At 45.7% G+C, this 19656-nt stretch overlaps 1 protein-coding gene across 1 annotated transcript in view; it reads right to left on the reverse strand.

The window, feature by feature from the left end:
* Positions 1-216: 216 nt before the first annotated feature.
* Positions 217-19656, reverse strand: part of KCNH5 (potassium voltage-gated channel subfamily H member 5) — a 186220-nt gene continuing 166780 nt past the window's right edge. Inside the window, exon 11 of the mRNA XM_081191559.1 lies at positions 217-1420. Within this exon, the coding sequence (XP_081047685.1) occupies positions 473-1420 (948 nt within the window). The 3' untranslated portion in view covers positions 217-472. The remainder of the gene's footprint in view (positions 1421-19656) is intronic.

The raw sequence follows: 19656 nt of genomic DNA on the forward strand, positions 1-19656 counted from the left end.
AACTGTTTTCTTTGGCAGGCCAGAATCCAGCTGGACATGCAATATTTACATATCAAAATCCATTTTTGTGTGTGTGTTCAAGTCATATTGAATGCAAGTGAAAATATATGTTTTTATATATATTTTATATATATATAATTTAGTGTGTGTGTATATATATATATATATATATATATATATATATATATATATATATGTGCACACACACACACACACACACACACATATGCACACACACATGAACATATACACCTGTTCTGGTACGTTATATATACATGTGTGTATGTCTCTCTCTGTGTGTGCCTGCTCATTTCACAGCATACCCGTATAGTTGTATCCAATGTTGGTCATATCCAGAGAGGACCCATTGAAATGCATGGGCGTGACCAACTTAAGCCCATTCAGTCTAATGGACCTACTCCAACTTAGTCGGAGACAACGCAGAGTACAGAAAGAGAAATAGGCATATCTATTAAAAGTGGATCTCATCTTTTTCTGATTCAGGTGAGTCGGGCCTCGAAACGCTAAAAATATCCTGACAAGGTATTTGGGATGGCAGCTTAGGGGGCAAATGGGATTTAGGAGAAGGTGTCGGTGGGGTGCTCTTTTCAGACAGTATCTTTAAGATCTCGGCCACCTGCTTCTCCAGGACAGCCATCCTGCTGCTTAGCAGCTGAATATCTTCCTTGAGTTCGTGTTTGACCTCCTGGAGGGTAGTCTGTAAGGCCTGTTCGGGGATGGGGTAAAAGGGGTGTTTTGCATCCGCTTGGCTGGGGCTGTGCTCCAGGGGGCTCCGGTTCTCGCCAGCTTTGTCCAAACGAAGGTCACTTTTTGTGATCCCACTGTCACAAGAGTCCGTTTTCCGCAGTGGGTTTTTAGTTACGCCATTATCCGAGTCACCGCTCTTGGGGTCATCAGACAACAACCCCATGGACTCTGCTTTGGTGACATTGTTCCAGTCTTCCTTCTTCTCCTCCTGCCCTGCCATGGTGTTCTTTAGCCTAAGCCACCCCTTCCCATTCCCGTTTTTCATCCTCACGGGACTGGTCACCTTGAGGGATTTCTGCTCACTGTTGCCATTGGGCTTCAGCTCCATGGCATCCCTGTTGTTCTGTTTGATGACCTCATTGGTCTTCACGTAAGACAGAGACGTCTGGATGGGTGTGATCTGAGACACGGTGACCACGCTTGTGCCAGTGATGGAGGACCCATTCTGCATGGTCCGGGTCTCCACTTGGAGGCTATTCCTCTCTGGGTCAATGATGGTTGTGCCTTGGTTCCGCATCTCCTTCTGCTGCTTGAATTTCTGGAAGAGCTTTCTCACCGGGTGGTCCACGGGGATGCTCAAGGTCACTTCGTTCTTCTGACGCAGGCGCTCCTCCTCTTCTTTTTTGACATCACTGATTTTCCGGAAAATAATCTGCAAGGGACAAAAATCCAACATGTAGTAAGAAACAAACCAACAAAACAGCTTTCCTTGGTGAGCAAATATTATCTGAGTGGGACCAAATATCATGGGCTTAGTGCAACTTTCTCAACCTGATGTTCTTCCAGATGTTGTTGGATTCCAATTCCCATTAGCCCCAGCCAGCAAGGCCCAATGGACAGGGATGATGGGAGTTATAGTCCAAAAAGGCACTAGGTTGGCAAAAGTTGGTTTAGTGGGGGAAATTCCTCCTTGTTTCTTTTTGGTATTTTCTCTGCAAGTGAATACAATATCCAAATTGGGTGGCAACAGATATCCAAATTCATTTTATCCATTGTTTGCTCCTGTCTCCAACCATCCATATGTTGTGCTACAATATTTCCTTACAAGGATGAAGCAAGGCAGGATATCTGTGGCTCTCTAGATCCCTATTTACCTTTCTTTATTTGAAGGAATTATGTTCTGCTTAACTGTAATGGTCTTTAAATGGTTTGTAAGATGAAATAAATATAAATATAAATTAATGAAAACCATTAAATCGAATTCAAATTAAAATGCTTGCTTGAATAGTAATAGCTATAAAGTCTTCATTAGGTTCCAGGTCTCCAGTAGTGAGTGACCCTGTCTGACCCCAACTGGAAGGGAGTACCATAAAATTGTGCCCACAATATTGAATAAACAGCTAAGAGGGGGTATGAACTGTGTATCTGAGCCATTTGAGAACAAAGAGAGTGATTCCCCTCAAGGGCCTTCATGATCAGGCAAGGATATAAGTGATCAGGTGGTCCTTGAGGTATCCTGGATCCAAATTATAAATGACCTTGTAAATTAATACAATAACATTGAACCTGACCCAGGTAAGGTAAAAGGTAAAGGACCCCTGGACGGTTAAGTCCAGTCAAAGGCGACTATGGGATTGTGACGCCCATCTTGCTTTCAGGCCGAGGGAGCCGGCGTTTGTCCGCAGACAGCTTCTGAGTCATGACTAAACCACTTATGGCACAACGGAACACCATGACGGAAGCCAGAGCACACAGAAACGCTGTTTACCTGCCCGCCACAGTGGTACCTATTTATATACTCGCACTGGTGTGTTTTTGAACTGCTAGGTTGTCAGGAGCTGGGGCAGGCCAACGGGAGCTCACTCCATTGTGGAGATTCGAACCGCTGACCTTCTGATCGGCAAGCCCTAGGCTCTGTGGTTTAACCCACAGCACCACCTGCATCCCACCTGACCCAGGAGCCTATGGGCAGCCAGTGCAGGGTTTAAAACACTGGAGTTCTGTGCTGGTGATAATCTGTTCCTTTAAACAGTATAGCTGCAGCATTTTGCAACAGCTGGAGCTCCCAAGTCCAGGCCAAAGGGGTGCCCCACACAGAGCATATTGTAACAACCAAGTCTTGAGGTTTCCATTTCCCATGGGGCCCAGGTGGTATGGCCAATGCTTAGGGATAATAGGAGTCCAGCAACACAGTGAGGGCTACAGGTTCCCTGCAGTTGAGATAAAAAAATTCCTTCCAGTAGCACCTTAAAGACCAACTAAGTTAGTTCTTGGTATGAGCTTTCGTGTGCATGCACACGAAAGCTCATACCGAGAACTAACTTAGTTGGTCTTTAAGGTGCTACTGGAAGGATTTTTTTTATTTTGACTATGGCAGACCAACACGGCTACCTATCTGTACCTGCAGTTGAGATAAGGGATATTTCACTTGGTTCTGGGAGCCCCCACAAACCCACTGCGAAGGCATTGTGATCCATTTCCCAGCAGAATGAAATGAAGTGATGGAGGCTGAGAGGAGATGAACGTACAGCAGCAGCCCTGTTCTTGTTGGAGAGTATCAAGTTAAGAAGGAAGTGCATTGACATCTGTTGATGTGTATTATGATAATCCTTGAGCATGACACACAATCAACCTGTTTGTAGCGCTTCCAACAGTGGCAAGCTGATGCGGCTGCAGATTATGCAAGGAAGAAACAGAATCCCCACACCTGGTTCAATGTGCATTTATGTGGAAGCAATTCCTAGGTATAGGTGAATCTGTTGATTTTGGTTTCTCGTTTCCCAACCTTAAGTCCAGTTCTCCACATCAGTTTGCATTTTCTTTTTTAAATCTTCAGGAAAACTCATCAGCATTTTAGTGCAAATTTCTTCCCATGCACATGTTTCTGAACGCAATTTTCTCCTAAAATATGCATTTTTGCAAAGTTCCCCACAATACACACACTCACACCCAATAAAATAATATAATGCATGATTGCTGCATGCTATTTTCACTAACATATGTATTCTACCTTAGTGTATGCATCTTGAACACATGACTTGGCTGGAAAACTGCGTGACAAAATTTGGAAGAGATGCAAATTTCAAAGGATGGCTATGTTTTAGTTCAGATGGTGTTCTACAACCCCATTCTAACTATTCAGGGGTTCAGGGCAAACGAGTCATCACCCAGTTCCTCGCCTCTTTTGGAGCCAGCAACCAGAAGCTTCTGCCCATTCCACAAAACCGTAGTTCGTCGCAGGCAAGGCTGATTTCGATGGCGTTGGAAGGCGACTGGGCGGGGGTGCTGGGGGAATTTGACACACTGAAAGTTAATCTAGGAAATCAACTCCGTGATCAAAGCTCCCCTTGGCTTCATTAAGATGCACCATGCACAAGCCGCCTTCCAACTACAGTAAGGACATGGGTGATGGCCTGGAGTTAACGCCGCTACTTAGCATAATTTAGAACCACAACATGTTTATTAGTAATGAGTTGAAACAGCAAAAAGTGTGCAGGGTGTGGGTGGGTGTGCGTCTATGGCAGGGGGGAACACGCTGGTGCTTTTATCTCCCTGCTATGACCCAAATAGAGCGCGCACGGATCTTCAATTAAGAGCTGTTCTTGCTTTCATTTGGCTGTCATAGTCTACAACGAAAGCTGCAGGGGATGGCAAATAATATTTTTAATTATACGTGTCACGCCACTCCTGCTGCCAGCTGGGGTTTGGGGCCCTTTGCAAAAAAAATAATATTATTAATATACTCAGCAATTCCTACACAACCAGAAAAAAGAATAAAATCATGTTTAAAATATTAAAGCGTGTTTTTAAGGCAAAAGGGGTATGTAAAGGAACATATGCTAAAAAGAGGCAACAGTTCTTGGAGAACAATAATGGCAAGGAATGTTTGGTGCTGAGTGTGCAGCAGCTGTGAAAAAGGAGAATTCCATGCTAGGAATCTTTAGGAAAGGAACTGAATGCAGACTGCCAATATTCTCCGCAAAAGATTCCATCAACGGTGTCACCGAAAAATTTGTACACATCGCTTGTGAAGACAGGCAAAGTAATGCCAGTGTACTGGAAGAAGCAAAGATTCTTCAACATCAACTTTGTTGGACTGGTCATGTTGTGTGGATGCCTGATGATCATCTTCCAAAACAACTACTCTATTCTGAATTTAAAAATGGAAAGCATAATGCTGGTGGTCAACAAAAGAGGTTTAAAGACCCTCTCAAGGGAAATCTTAAAAAATGTAGAATAAAAACACAGACAACTGGGAAACGCTGGCCTGTGAGCGCTCCAATTGGACACCTTTGCCAAAGGTGTCATGGGCTTTGAAGACACTCAAACTCAGGATGAAAGGGAGAAACATGCTAAGAGGACGGCACACTGGGCAAACCTTCACCGTGATCAAATCCTGCCCGGAAACTTATGTCCCCACTGTGGAAGGACGTGTGGATCCAGAATTGGCCTCCACACTCACTTACAGACTGGTTGTTAAGACCATGTTCATGGAAGACAATCTTTGGCTATGAGGGATCGCCAAAGAGGGAGGAGGAGGAGGAGGAGGAGGAGGAAGAAATGCATAAAATTCTGCATGGAATGGGGACAGTGAGTAGAGAAACTATTTTTTCTCCCTCTCTCACAACAACACAGAACTCAGGGACATCTAGTGAAACTGAGCGTCGGAAGATTCAGGACAGGCAACAGATAGGACTTCTTCACACAGTGGAACTCATTCCCATGAGACACAGTGATGGCCACCAACTTGGATGGTTTAAAAAGAGGGCTAGATGGATCCATGCAGGACAATGGTGATGTTCTACTTTTACTGCTGGAGGCTTATGAAAACCAGTTGCTGGAAACCGCAGGAGGGGAGACTTGCTCCTTGTTCTTGGGTCCTGCTTGTGGGTGTCATCCATTGTAAGAAGGGAAAGATGCAGTAGATGGGCCATTGGCCTGATCCAGCAGCTTCTTCTTTTGTTCACCCCTCCTACTTTCTGCAAAATGGTGATGAACATCACATTGAATAGGCTGGTTTCTATGGGCTTATGAATAAGGGACTGAGCTCTGAAACAGGAAATACTTCCTTTCAACCTCACCTCTGCCAGGAACATGTGCAGAGGAGGACAACCAAGATGATGAAGGATCTGGTTGGCCACTGTGAGAACAGGATGCTGTAATAGATGGGCCATTGGCCTGATCCAGCAGGCTCTTCTTATGTTCTTATGAGATCAGAAGATGCATATGCTCCACTATATTTCCTTGACTTCTCTGTAGGCTACACATGTGCTTAACTACTGAGCTATTGTCCCTTATGAGACCTTATATAGGTAAAGGTAAAGGGACCCCTGACCATTAGGTCCAGTCGCGGATGACTCTGGGGTTGTGGCGCTCATCTCACTTTATTGGCCGAGGGAGCTGGCGTACAGCTTCCGGGTCATGTGGCCAGCATGACTAAGCCGCTTCTGGTGAACCAGAACGGCGCACGGAAACGCCATTTACCTTCCCGCCGGAGCGGTACCTATTTATCTACTTGCACTTTGACATGCTTTCAAACTGCTAGGTTGGCAGGAGCAGGGACCGAGCAACGGGAGCTCACCCCGTCACGGGGATTCGAACCGCCGACCTTCTGATCGGCAAGTCCTAGGATGCCACCCGCATCCCTGAGACCTTATATACTCGCCCCTTATATACCCAATTGATCACTAAGCTCTGAAGATGAGGACCTCTTGCAGACACCATCTCATCAGGAGGTCCATTCCATACGATGCAGAAATTGGGTCTTTAGAATCTTTCCTTTGGAACTCCCTTTACGGATGGGACAGGCGTCCTCTCTATTTTATTTTTTTTATTTATTTTTTTGGCGCTTATTGAACAAGAGGAAATTTTTGTGCCTGTATTAGACTTGGCATTGTTTTTATGGATGTCTTTATCATTGCCGTTTTCATGATTTTATTGTTAATTGCTTTGGGATGCTTTGTGGGAAGCGCTTCATTAATGAAATGAAATAAATAAACGTTGCACCTGCGATCTATCTGTTCGGCAGACGTTTGGTTGTACACTGCAAAATTCCAGTGACAAGTCTAATTCCAATGCGCAGATTGTTGCTGCAGCAGACTTAAATTAGATCTTGGCGTAGGGCGTGCAGATTCCAACAGTATCTACCATATGCACACATACATAAATATCTCAGTTAAAGATAGCATACGCAGAAGATAGGATTTATGTGCAAACAGGAAGTGTGTGTAAGTTCCATGGTGAGGCTCTTGAAAGCCATCACAGGAGTGCCGCCCCGTGGAAACATTTCAGGGGAACACACTATTCGGAGGAAGGATCAGAGAACAAGAAGGCAGATTCCTATTGGATCTTATTCCCAGACTTATCTCTGGAAAACAATTCCCGTTAAAATAATTTCCCATGTTAATATTCCCCATGAACTGGCACTGGTTTTAAGTCGTTTCCAGTATTATAAGTCCTTGATATGCCTGTTTTTCCTGAATAGGAAGTCCATCACTTGTAACTCACTCTACGTGGGGCTGCCCTTGAGACTGACCCAGAAACTCCAGCGGGTGCAGAATGCCGCAGCGAGATTCCTTACGGGGTCCTCGCCACGGGATCACATTCACCCAGTGCTATACCAGCTGCACTGGCTCCCGGTGGAGTACAGGGTCAGGTTTAAGGTGCTGGTTTTAATCTTTAAACCCCTATACGGCCTAGGACCCTCGTACCTATGGGACCGCCTCTCCTGGTATGTCCCATGGAGAACCTTATGGTCTTCAAACACAAACATCTTGGAGGTCCCGGGCCACAGAGAGGTTAGGCTGGCCTCAACCAGAGCCAGGGCTTTTTTGGCTGTGGCCCCGATCTGGTGGAACACTCTGTCCTTTAACTTTACCTTTTACCTTTTTTTACCATGGATCTAATTTGAGGGGCAGGAGGGTGGAAAACAGATTCTTTAGTTCTTCCTTTTGCTTGCAGGAAAAAAAATGCAAAATGTTCTTCTAATATGAGTAGTTTTTCAGACCCTACTTATGCAATCTGTTGAATATAAGAGCCCAGAAACCTCTTTTCACATGGTCTGACCAAATGGCAAGCAGGACATGAGGAGTTTCCCCACTTTTGATTCCCAGCCATGGGATACAGATGTTTTTTTTATTTTTTATTAAATGGAAAAAAGTGTTTATGGTCGAACTGAACCACAAACTTGACATGAGCCAACAGTGTGACGCGGCAGCTAAAAAAGCCAATGCAATTCTGGGCTGCATCAATAGGAGTATAGCATCTAGATCAAGGGAAATAATAATGCCACTGTATTCTGCTCTGGTCAGACCTCACCTGGAGTACTGTGTCCAGTTCTGGGCACCACAGTTCAAGAAGGACACTGACAAACTGGAACATGTCCAGAGGAGGGCAACCAAAATGGTCAAAGGCCTGGAAACAATGCCTTATGAGGAACGGCTAAGGGAGCTGGGCATGTTTAGCCTGGAGAAGAGGAGGTTAAGGGGTGATATGATAGCCATGTTCAAATATATAAAAGGATGTCACATAGAGGAGGGAGAAAGGTTGTTTTCTGCTGCGGACACGGAGCAATGGATCCAAACTACAAGAAAGAAGATTCCACCTAAACATTAGGAAGAACTTCCTGACAGTAAGAGCTGTTCGACAGTGGAATTTGCTGCCAAGGAGTGTGGTGGAGTCTCCTACTTTGGAGGTCTTTAAGCAGAGGCTTGATATGTCAGGAGTGCTCTGATGGTGTTTCCTGCTTGGCAGGGGGTTGGACTCGATGGCCCTTGTGGTCTCTTCCAACTCTATGATTCTATGATTCTATGATTCTTTGATGCAACCTATATTAAGGTAAAGGTAAAGGGACCCCTGACCATTAGGTCCAGTCGTAGCTGACTCTGGGCTTGCGGCGCTCATCTCACTTTACTGGCCAAGGGAGCCGGCGTACAGCTTCCGGATCATGTGGCCAGCATGACTAAGCCGCTTCTGACGAACCAGAGCAGTGCACAGAAATGCCGTTTACCTTCCCGCCGGAGTGGTACCTATTTATCTACTTGCACTTTGATGTGCTTTTGAACTGCTAAGTTGGCAGGAGCAGGGACCGAGCAACGGGAGCTCACCCCGTTGCGGGGATTCAAACCACCGACCTTCTGCTCGGCAAGTCCTAGGCTCTGTGGTTTAACCCACAGCGCCACCCCGTGAGCTGCTCTGGTTCACCAGAAGCGGCTTAGTGATGCTGGCCACATGACCTGGAAGCTGTACACCGGCTCCCTCGGCCAATAAAGCAACCTATATTACTGGTGTAAAATGAATGTTAAAAGAGAGGAACGGAAAGGAAACAAGCTTCTCTCCACAAGTTGATATTTCCTATGCAGACTTTGCAAACGTTTGAAATTGCGATGGAATTTCGCTTTGTCTAAGATGGACATCCAACCAAATGAAAGGGCAACAGTCCCCAAGCCCACAAGAGAATCTGCTCCATGGGAAATTAGACGAAGTTTCTCTTACAAGAAAAAGAAAAGAATCCTAATAATAGAACAAGCTCCCGTTGTTGTTCCTTTGGCTTCCTTGAGATTACAGGCTCCCACACAGAGAGAAACATTTCAAAACGAGGAGCCCAGAGTTAAAAGTTAAGCCCCAAAGGACGAGGGCGTAGGAGAACTAAATTAATTGCTGCATAGACACCTTCTCAAGGGAAATGGAGAAAAACTACGCTGCAAGATCAACAGTCATTAATGTGATGGGAATTTGCTGTCAGGATTTGTTTCCCGTGGGCGGGGGTCTAAGAAGGCGGGTCCTTTGTCGCAGGTTTGTGTGTTAAGAAGAAGGGTTGCCGCTGAGGTCCTGTCCTCCCAAGTGGCTTAAGTTTAAGGGTTATTTGGGGGGTGGTTAGAAAGCGGCTTGGGGTGAGGAAGGGAGAGGGAGGTTGCCGGTGTGGCAAGCGAAGGTTAAGTAAAAGTTAACCGGTTGTCAGCCCTGGAAAACTGAGGAGGTTTCTTTATCTACAACGCAGGGGTGGTGAAGATAGCAGTAATGTGAGATGCTCTGCAGCCGTTATCCTAACCCCAATCTTTCTCGCACGGTCCCTCTAAGGTAATGAAAGGTAATTCAGTCCTGGACATTAACCCAACCCCGACACTAGTCTCATTTCACACAGAGCCTGCACCAGCCGAGCAAGCAACTTGCGCACAGAAGTCAGTTTTGTCAAGTGAAGCAGTTCTGGCATCAAGGCGGAATACAGTGGTACCTCGGGTTAAGAACTTAATTTGTTCTGGAGGTCCGTTCTTAACCTGAAACTGTTCTAAACCTGAGGTACCACTTTAGCTAATGGGGCCTCAACGCTGCCGCCATGCCACACCACACAATTTCTGTTCTCATCCTGAAGCAAAGTTCTTAACCCTGAAGGCAGCCCTGTTTAGGGAAGCTTTTAATGTTTGATGCATTAATTTATTTTAATGTTGTGTTGGAAGCCGCCCAGAGTGGCTGGGGAAACCCAGCCAGATGGGCAGGGTATAAATAATTAATAATAATAATTATTATTATTATTATTATTATTATTATTATTATTATTATTATTATTATTATTATCCCAAGGTACTATTTCTGGGTTAGCTGAGTCTGTAACCTGAAGCATCTGTAACCTGAAGCGTCTGTAACCCGAGGTACCACTGTACTCCCAGATAGCCAGCTGGGGTCCTACATCCAGAGCACTTCTTCATCTACCATCTCGCCTCATTCTTAAGATCTCATGAAGGACCACATTCCCTTGCGGGGAACTTTCCGGGGGCCACATTCCATTGGTGGGTGGGACCAGGTGCAAGAGGGGATGGGCTACATTTCAGGCAAGGATTCTCACCTCCCTAAAGTGGCCTAGCTAGCACTCAGCTGTCTCAAGAGACAATGGAGCGCACCTCCAAGGGTGAATTCAAACCACTGTAGAATCACAGCACCTGCCGTGGCTGCAGAGACCGGTAACTCATAACAGATGCTTCCTGCATTGGTTTTTGGCTGCGTCAGCAGCAACCTCCCCAGGGCAATGTGTATGTATTTGGATTTGATATCCCACTTTATCACTACCCGAAGGAGTCTCAAAGCGGCTAACATTCTCCTTTCCCTTCCTCCCCCTCAACAAACACTCTGTGAGGTGAGTGGGGCTGAGAGACTTCAGAGAAGTGTGACTGGCCCAAGGTCACCCAGCAGCTGCATGTGGAGGAGCGGGGAAGCGAACCCGGTTCACCAGATTACGAGACTACCACTCTTAACCACTACACCACACTGGCTCTTGGAGGTATGGAGGTCTTGCCTCCTCAAAGAGCATCTGGCATTCTTTTGGAGGAAATGGAGTATGCCTCTGGGGGTGAAGTCAAACCACTGTGTTAGCTGCACTGAAGCGACCTCTCCCAGATGCAAGCCTGGGCAGTGTGTGTGGAGGTCTTGGGCTGCCCAGACGACAAGACCCCCCCCCCTTGGCCTCACTGATGTGGTCCAAACGAGATGTTGGGTACCTTAGAAGTGCTGCCTGCAGGTTATTTGAACAACAACACCTCTTTTATTTTCCTGTATTGAATTTCACCTCCCCCCCCCCCCCGCTTTAGTTCAAATAATTAAATCTGATTTGGGGGAGACGTGTCTGCTGAAAAACTGCAAGTTGAGAACCCCCCAAGCTCCAATTAGGTTTGAAAACATCAAATGCATTAAATGAAACAGCATATTGAGATGAGTCTCTCTCTCTCTCTCTCCCCCACCCTTCCCCTTTTCCGTTTTGCAAATGGGACACAGACTTGGTTGAACAAAAGTAAGTAATCCTCATTACATAACACAGACTATAAATATTCCACACCCATCAAAAGTGAGCAAGCAGAATTGTTCAAAGGGGCCGGGGCATTTCGGTTGCCCAAATGTAGCAACTATAGTGCATCATATGTTACATAAAATTATTTACAAAATGCAGGCAGAAAACTGCCAGGAACTGGATTAAGTAATGATAAGGGGATTTCAAAGCTTCCAGTCAAAGTTGTCCGGAGGGGCAGAAAGGCAGAAGGGAAGCTGTGGGTTACTCAAGGCTATTTTGCCTAATGTGCAGGGCAATCCTGTCTACGAGGAAGCAAGCCCCATTAAATCCAGTGGGTGCTTGCTCCCAGGTAAATTGGCACAGCACAGCAGCCTCAGACTGCAAGGTTGTACTTAAAAATATACTGTATTTTTTTCCGTGTATAACACCCCCCATGTATAAGATGGACTCCAAATTAAGAAAATGGGGGGGGGGGAGATTGCCTAGAGTTGTTAAGCTTTTTTTTGGGGGGGATGATTGCCCAGAGTTGTTGAGCTGCAAATCGCACACGGCGCCACAGCCACCAATTGTCTGCCCGCTCACCACCAGCAGCCGCCAATCACCCGCCCTAATGCTGCAGCGGCAGCCAATCAACAGCAGGGCTTCCCACAGCCAATGAAAATAAAATAATAATAATAATAATAATAATAATAATAATAATAATAATAATAATAATAATAATAATAATTTATTATTTATACCCCACCCATCTGGCTGGGCTTCCCCAGCCACTCTGGGCGGCTTCCAACAAAATATTAAAATACAGTAATGCATCAAACATTAAAAGCTTCCCTAAACAGGGCTGCCTTCAGATCTCTTCTAAAAGTCTGGTAGTAATTTTTCTCTTTGACATCTGGTGGGAGGGCGTTCCACAGGGCGGGTGCCACTACCGAGAAGGCCCTCTGCCTGGTTCCCTGTAACTTGGCTTCTCGCAGCGAGGAAACCATCAGAAGGCCCTTGGTGCTGGACTTCAGTATCCGAGTAGAACGATGGGGGTGGAGACACTCCTTCAGATATACTGGACCGAGGCCAATCATCCACCCAATTGCCGCAGCAACAGCCAATCAACAGCAGCCCTTGCCCGTAGCCACCAATCACCAGCACAATCACTGCTGACAATCTCCTGTTCGCGGATGCAACCAGTTGCCGCCGCCCCCCGCACTATCTGTCTCCCTCGAGAAGCAGTTGACTCTCCTTCATTGGAGGATTTTAAGCATTACTGCATTGCGAGGATTTGGACTAGATTTACCTCCAACTCCCTTCTATGATTCTACGTCATATGTGAATTAAAGTGAAGAACTCCATGCTTCTTCCATGCAACCGAGAGAGTTGATACCATTGACCACAACATCCTTCTGGACTGTCTAGAGGGGCTGGGAGCTGGGGGCACTGTCATAAAGCGGTTCCACTCCTTCCTCCTGGGCCGTGTTCAGAAAGTGGTGGTAGGGGATTAGTGTTCAGACCCCAGGGCTCTCACTTGTAGGGTGCCTAAGGGTTCTGTCCTCTCCCCCATGCTTTTTAACATCTACATGCAGCCACTGGGAGAGATCATCAGGGGGTTTGGGCTGGGTGTTCATCAGTATGCAGATGATACCCAGCTCTACCTCTCTTTCAAATTGGAACCAGTGAAGGCGGTGAAGGTCCTGTGTGAGTGTCTGGAGGTGGTTGGAGGATGGATGGCGGCTAACAGATTGAAGTTGAATCCTGACAAGACAGAAGTACTGTTTTGGGGGGACAGAAGGCGGGTGGGTGTGGAGGACTCCCTGGTCCTGAATGGGGTAACTGTGCCCCTGAAGGACCAGGTGCGCAGCCTGGGAGTCATTTTGGACTCACAGCTGTCCATGGAGGCACAGGTCAATTCTGTGTCCAGGACAGCTGTTTACCAGCTCCATCTGGTACGCAGGCTGAGACCCTACCTGCCCGCGGAATGCCTCGCCAGAGTGGTGCATGATCTGATTATCTCTTGCTTGGACTACTGCAAATGCGCTCTATGTGGGGCTACCTTTGAAGGTGACTCAGAAACTACAACTAATCCAGAATGCGGCAGCTAGACTGGTGACTGGGAGCGGCCGCTGAGACCACATAACACCGGTCCTGAAAGATCCCAGTACGTCTCCGAGCACAATTTAAAGTGTTGGTGCTGACCTTTAAAGCCCTAAACAGCCTCGGTCCAGTATACCTGAAGGAGCGTCTCCACCCCCATCGTTCTGCCCGGACACTGAGGTCCAGCGCCTAGGGCCTTCTGGCGGTGCCCTCGCTGTGAGAAGCCAAGTTACAGGGAACAAGCCAGAGGGCCTTCTCGGTAGTGGCGCCCGCCCTGTGGAACGCCCTCCCACCAGATGTCAAAGAGAAGAACAACTACCAGACTTTTAGATGACATCTGAAGGCAGCCCTCTTTAGGGAAGCTTTTAATGTTTAACAGACCACTGTATTTTAATACTGTGTGGGAAGCCGCCCAGAGTGGCTGGGGAAACCCAGCCAGATGGGCGGGGTATAAATAATAAATTCTATTCTATTCTATGTGCCCAATGAGCTCTGAACTGAGACATGGCACATTTAAGCTTCATGCTCAGGAACACACACACCTGTGCTCAAAGCTCTTTTCTCCCTTATTGGAGAAACAGCAACAGATCAGGTCAGGTCTTCCCCTCCACACAGGTCAAGTGGCTTTCCTGAATTTCTAAGTTTCTACATACACAGATAGGTAGCCGTGTTGGTCTGCCATAGTCAAAATAAAAAAAATTCCTTCCAGTAGCACCTTAAAGACCAACTAAGTTAGTTCTTGGTATGAGCTTTCGTGTGCATGCACATGAAAGCTCATACCAAGAACTAACTTAGTTGGTCTTTAAGGTGCTACTGGAAGGAATTTTTTAAATTTAAATTTCTACATGGTATTGATGTTACTGTGCGCTGCCTTCACACGGAATAGGATTGGCTTCTAGAAGCTCACATTCCACAGTAGAATTAGTGGAGGAAACAAGTCTAATGATGGCATGACGGCTTGCGCTGTAAGATTCTTAGTTGTTCTTGTTTTTAATTCTTGTTTATTTATCATTTTTGCGCAAGATTCAGTTTCGGTGGTATTACAGACCTGTGAAAATTAGGGAAATGTTGAGAAACGTCACTGGGCAAAGCTGGAAATGCTGAGCGAAGGATTTAAATTTTATACACAGCCAATGGCACTGCAAGATCACAAGGGACTAAAAATAAGAAGTGTCTGTTGAGGAACGGCTGAAGGAGGTTGGCAAAGCTCCGCTGAGGTGTCAACTGCCTGCTGTTGCACAGGCAAAGGAGAACAGCTGAGTCATTCGTCAGATATACAGAGAACCGTAGAATTGTAGAGTTGGAAGGGATCCCAAGGGTCATCTAGTCCAACCCTCTGCAATGCAGGAATCTCAGCTAAAGCATCCATGACAAATGGCCATCCAACCTCTGCTTGAAAACCTCCAAGGAAGGAGAGTCCACCACCTCTCATGGGAGTCTGTTCCACTGCCAAACAGCTCTTTTTGCTAAACAGCTCTGTCATAAAGTTTTTCCGAATATTCAGTCGGAATCTCCTTTCTTGTAACCTGAAGTCGTTGGTTCGAGTCCTACCCTCCAGAGCAGGAGAAAACAAGCTTCTTCCCTCTTCCACATGACAGCCCTTGAGATATTTGAAGAGGGCTATCATATCTCCTCTCAGTCTCTTCTTTTCCAGGCTAAACATGCCCAGCTCCTTCAACCATTCCTCATATGGCTTGGTTTCCAGACCCTTGATCATCTTGGTCACCCTCCTCTGCAACATCTTCCAACTTTTCAATATCCTTCTTAAACTGTGGTGCCCAGAACTGGACGCAGTATTGCAGGTATGGTCTGATTAAGGCAGAATAGAGTGGTACTATGACTTTCCTTACCTCTGCTTAAAAACCTCCAGTTCATGGTTTTAAAAAGCATGGCTCCCAGTACATTTCCAAGCACAATTCAAAGTGCTGACCTTTAAAGCCCTAAACAGCCTTGGCCCAGTATACCTGAAGGAGTATCTCCACCCCCATCGTTCTGCCCAGACACTGAGGTCCAGCGCCTAGGACCTTCTGGCAGTTCCCTCATTGCGAGAAGTGAGGTTACAGGGAACCAGACAGAGGGCCTTCTCAGTAGTGGTGCCCACCCTGTGGAACACCCTCCCTTCAGATGTGAAGGAAATAAGCATCTACCTTATTTTTAAAAGGCAGCCCTGTTTAGGGAAGCTTTTAATATTTAATGCTGTATTGTTTTTAACACTCGAATGGGAGCAGCCCAGAGTGGCTGAGGAAACTCAGCCAGATGGGCAGGGTATAATTTATTTATTTATTTATTTATTTATTTCACCTTCATTATCTCAGTGATCTTTACAACACCTCTGCAATGCAAGTCAGTATGGTTATCCCCGTTTTGCAGCCGAGAGTTGGGTGACAGAGGCTGACAGGTAATGGTTTTGCTTCAAGCTGCATAGTTTATTCATGGCAGAGGCAACATTTGAATTCCCCAATCTTCTTGCTTCCCTGTTCAGTCTTTCAGCTCCTGCCCCCATCCTAGCTCTGCCCCTGTGGGCCAGCAAAGTGGCTGGGTTGTGTCTGCAGCGAACGAAATTACTCAAGGCTGCGAGTGCTCACAAAATCCAGCTTCTGGCTCTTTTAATTCCCCTTATTTCTCACGAAAACCTTCCTCTCGTTTTATTAATTGGAAGTCTTGGGACAGCTAATGGATGACCCAAAGCGAAGCTTCTTAGCTGATATTAAACTGGCTGTTTTTCTCAGGTTGCTTCGCTTTGATTTGCAAGCCGGCCTTTAAAACAAACTATCCCTCTGGCGCTTAAATTGCCCTCCCAATAAATTCAGCATAATCCTCCGTGTACGAAAGGCTACATTTTGCCATTAAAACAATGCCCTTAAATTGCAAGAGGAGATGTTGGGGAGAGGGGGAGAGAGAGCGCACCCTGCTTTGGGTTATGTAATGAGCTGGCTGCACCATTATACCTGATCCCTTGCATAAACACCTGCCCTCCTTCAAACTGGTGCTTTTGCAGAAAGAGATTTTTCTGCCAGATAGTCCTCCACAGAAATATACCTAAGATAATTGCCTTTTCCACATTGTCATTGATCCTTGCTTCTCAAATACTGGCGTATGCAAATAAAAAGGTGGGGGTTAAAAAAAAAAGGCTTACATCTGGGCACAGTTCAAAATTTGCCAAACAGTTGCAAATTTGACATTTGCTCCTAAGCTATGAGGCATGCAGATCTGTCAAATGGTAATTCCTTTCCATTTTTCCAGTTCAGTCCTCTACATTAATTTGTAATTAATTATCCCCCCCCAAAAAAAAAATGTCATCTGAATTTCCATTGTGAACTTTTGCCTAATATACACATTTTTTTCAAAGCATCTTCCCTTAATATAATGCTTGGCCATGCTATTATGACTATTATATAGAATCATAGCACTGTAGAGTTGGAAGGGACCCAAGGGTCATCTAGTGCTTTTGGGGGGGGGGGATTTTACCCCAGGAAATAAACTGCCACAGGGGCTGGATTAGACCAACTGCCGGGCTGGATTAGGCCCCCGGTATGGACTTTGGACATCAATGTCCAACTGTGATCGACAGGTGTACTGCCAGGTGCTCCAGGTTGATCGTGGGATTTAAAGAAGGGATCGCCCGGTTGCTCCTGAGTGCTTGCAATGCGAATTTATGGAATCCTTCCCAAAGAAAGCTAGGCAACTGTGGTTCTCCCCCCCCCCAAAAAAAAAAGCTCAATAACTCTTGTCAAGCCTTCATAAAAATAGCTCAACAACTCTGCTCCCTCTCCCCTAAAAAAAAAAAAGCTCAACTATGGGCAATGACAATGGGTAGATCACTGCCAGTTTTATTATACTGGGGGTAGATTGCAGTCTCTAGAGACTTGGACGTGCCTGATGTAGATTAATGGGGACGGAGGGGGTGAACCTTTACTGGGAGCAACGCCATTTTTAGAGAGATATGCATTCCTTTGTCTCTTGCTGTGATTATTAAAGAACTTATCTAGTAATCTGGTAAAAATGCTCTTTTCATTTGATCCGCTTATTTACTGCCACCAGGGGAGGGATCCGCTTCCCCAAAGCCTGACAGACCACCAAGTTTGGATCCACCCTGGCCCCTCTTGCAAGCTGGTGCCTTTGGTAAATAATAAGTGAGCTCCAGCGCAGGCCTAGCAACAGATTTATTAAAATGTCTTACTTTGCACATAGAGTTCTTCACCACAAGTATTGGCATAGCCTTTCCAGACGCCTTTCTTGGAATGCAGTCAGCTCCTGAACTCCAATTGTGACTCAGTTATACCAAGAACTCTTTCATTTACTTCCCCTACCTAATTTTTTCAGCAAACTTAATGCATGCAATGTTTCCCTTAGGATCCAATTATATTGTGGCCATAAAAAAGCACATTGTTTTGGAAGGTCATTGTTTCTTGTGTTCTTCCTGGGCTGGCATTTGTACAACCAACATTACCTCTGATCAATGCTCCCATATTGAAGGACCTGTTGTTTGAGAATGGCTCCCAAGAATCTAGCATCCAGTGTTCAAATGATCACTGCTAATTAATTAATCGATCAATTGATTAATTAAATTTGTACACCACCTTTCACCTGCAAATCCCAGAGCGGTTCACACCATAAAAATGCAAGATGAAAAACACAAAATACACAAACACAAAATACTGAAAAACACTTCCTCACCCCCATTCTAGGCTGTTTCGTGCACCTGGGAGAAGCAGAAGTGGCAATTGGCTGTCAATCAAACCAAATTCTCCTTGGAGTACTAAAGTTCTGCCCTAGTACTCATGCAGAGCTACACAGATACACTCTGATATACTGCAACAAACACTATAAATCAGTTTTGCGCTCTTAAGAGGAAGAAAAGCCCAAGGCAACCAAGGAGTGGCTCAAGAAGACGCACATTAAAGTCCTGGAGTGGCTCAGCCAGTCTCCAGACCTTAATCCCATCGAAAATCTGTGGAGGGAGCTGAAGGTTTGAGTAGCTACACATCAGCCTCGAATCCTTACTGAGAGGATCTGCAAAGAGGAGTGGGACAAAATACCTCCTGAGATGTCTGCAAACCTGGTGGCCACCTACAAGAAACGTCTGACCTTGCCGACAAGGGTTTTGCCACCAAGTACTAAGGCATCTTTTGCAAAGGGATCAAATACTTATTTCACTCATTATAATGCACATCAATCTCTGACTTCTGTCTTCTGGGTTTCTGGGGTTTTTCCTGTTGATATTCTGTCTCTCACAGCTACAATAAACCTACCATTAAAATTATGGACTGGTCATTTCTTCGTCAGAGGGCTAATGGGCAAATTTAGAAGGGCATCAAATACTTTCCCCCCACCAGACACTGGAGAGACCTGTCAGGAGTAAGCATGGACCAGTGGTACCAAATAGTATGGGAAACAGCCCTACTAGTTTAACCAATAAACTGAAACTGACACGGGGACAAACAGAAGAAGATGACTTTACCCTGGTATGGCTCCCCTTTATCACACACACAGCCCAACAAGACAATGACAATAATCCACCAACAGCATACAAATCAATATGGCTAACCTGATCCAAAACACCCACCCACCCCACTCACACATGAAAACAAAGATCACCACAGCCAACCACAAACAAACAACCACACCCTAGGCCAACCCCAACCTCTCTCACCACCAAAGGAACACAAGTGAACAACACAAGCAACGCTGACACCAAACCCTACATACATTAAGCATAACAGGAACATTGCCACCCGACCCCACCCCCACCCATCTTCCCTCCCTCCACCCCCTTTTTTTCCTCCCCCTAATGTCTCAACAAATGAAACGGATTTGTAAAAATGTTACATGGAAAAAATATGAGAGACATTACACTTACTTCTGTAAAACAAGAAAATCTTTAATAATAATAAAAAACTTTCCCCCCTCACTGTGTGTGTGTTTGTGTGTGTGTGTGTGTAAGTGTGTGTGTGTGTGTGTGTGCATGTGCACGCACGCATGCACACACACACACACACACACACACACACACTTCTGGTGAGAGCTTTCTTTAAAAACCCACTTGCAATAACTGACCCTTTTCTGAACAGCACTAGAAGGGAGTTCTC

The sequence above is a fragment of the Podarcis bocagei genome, assembly GCF_964188305.1.
Source record: "Podarcis bocagei genome assembly, chromosome: 1".
NCBI classification, from domain to species: Eukaryota; Metazoa; Chordata; class Lepidosauria; order Squamata; family Lacertidae; genus Podarcis; species Podarcis bocagei.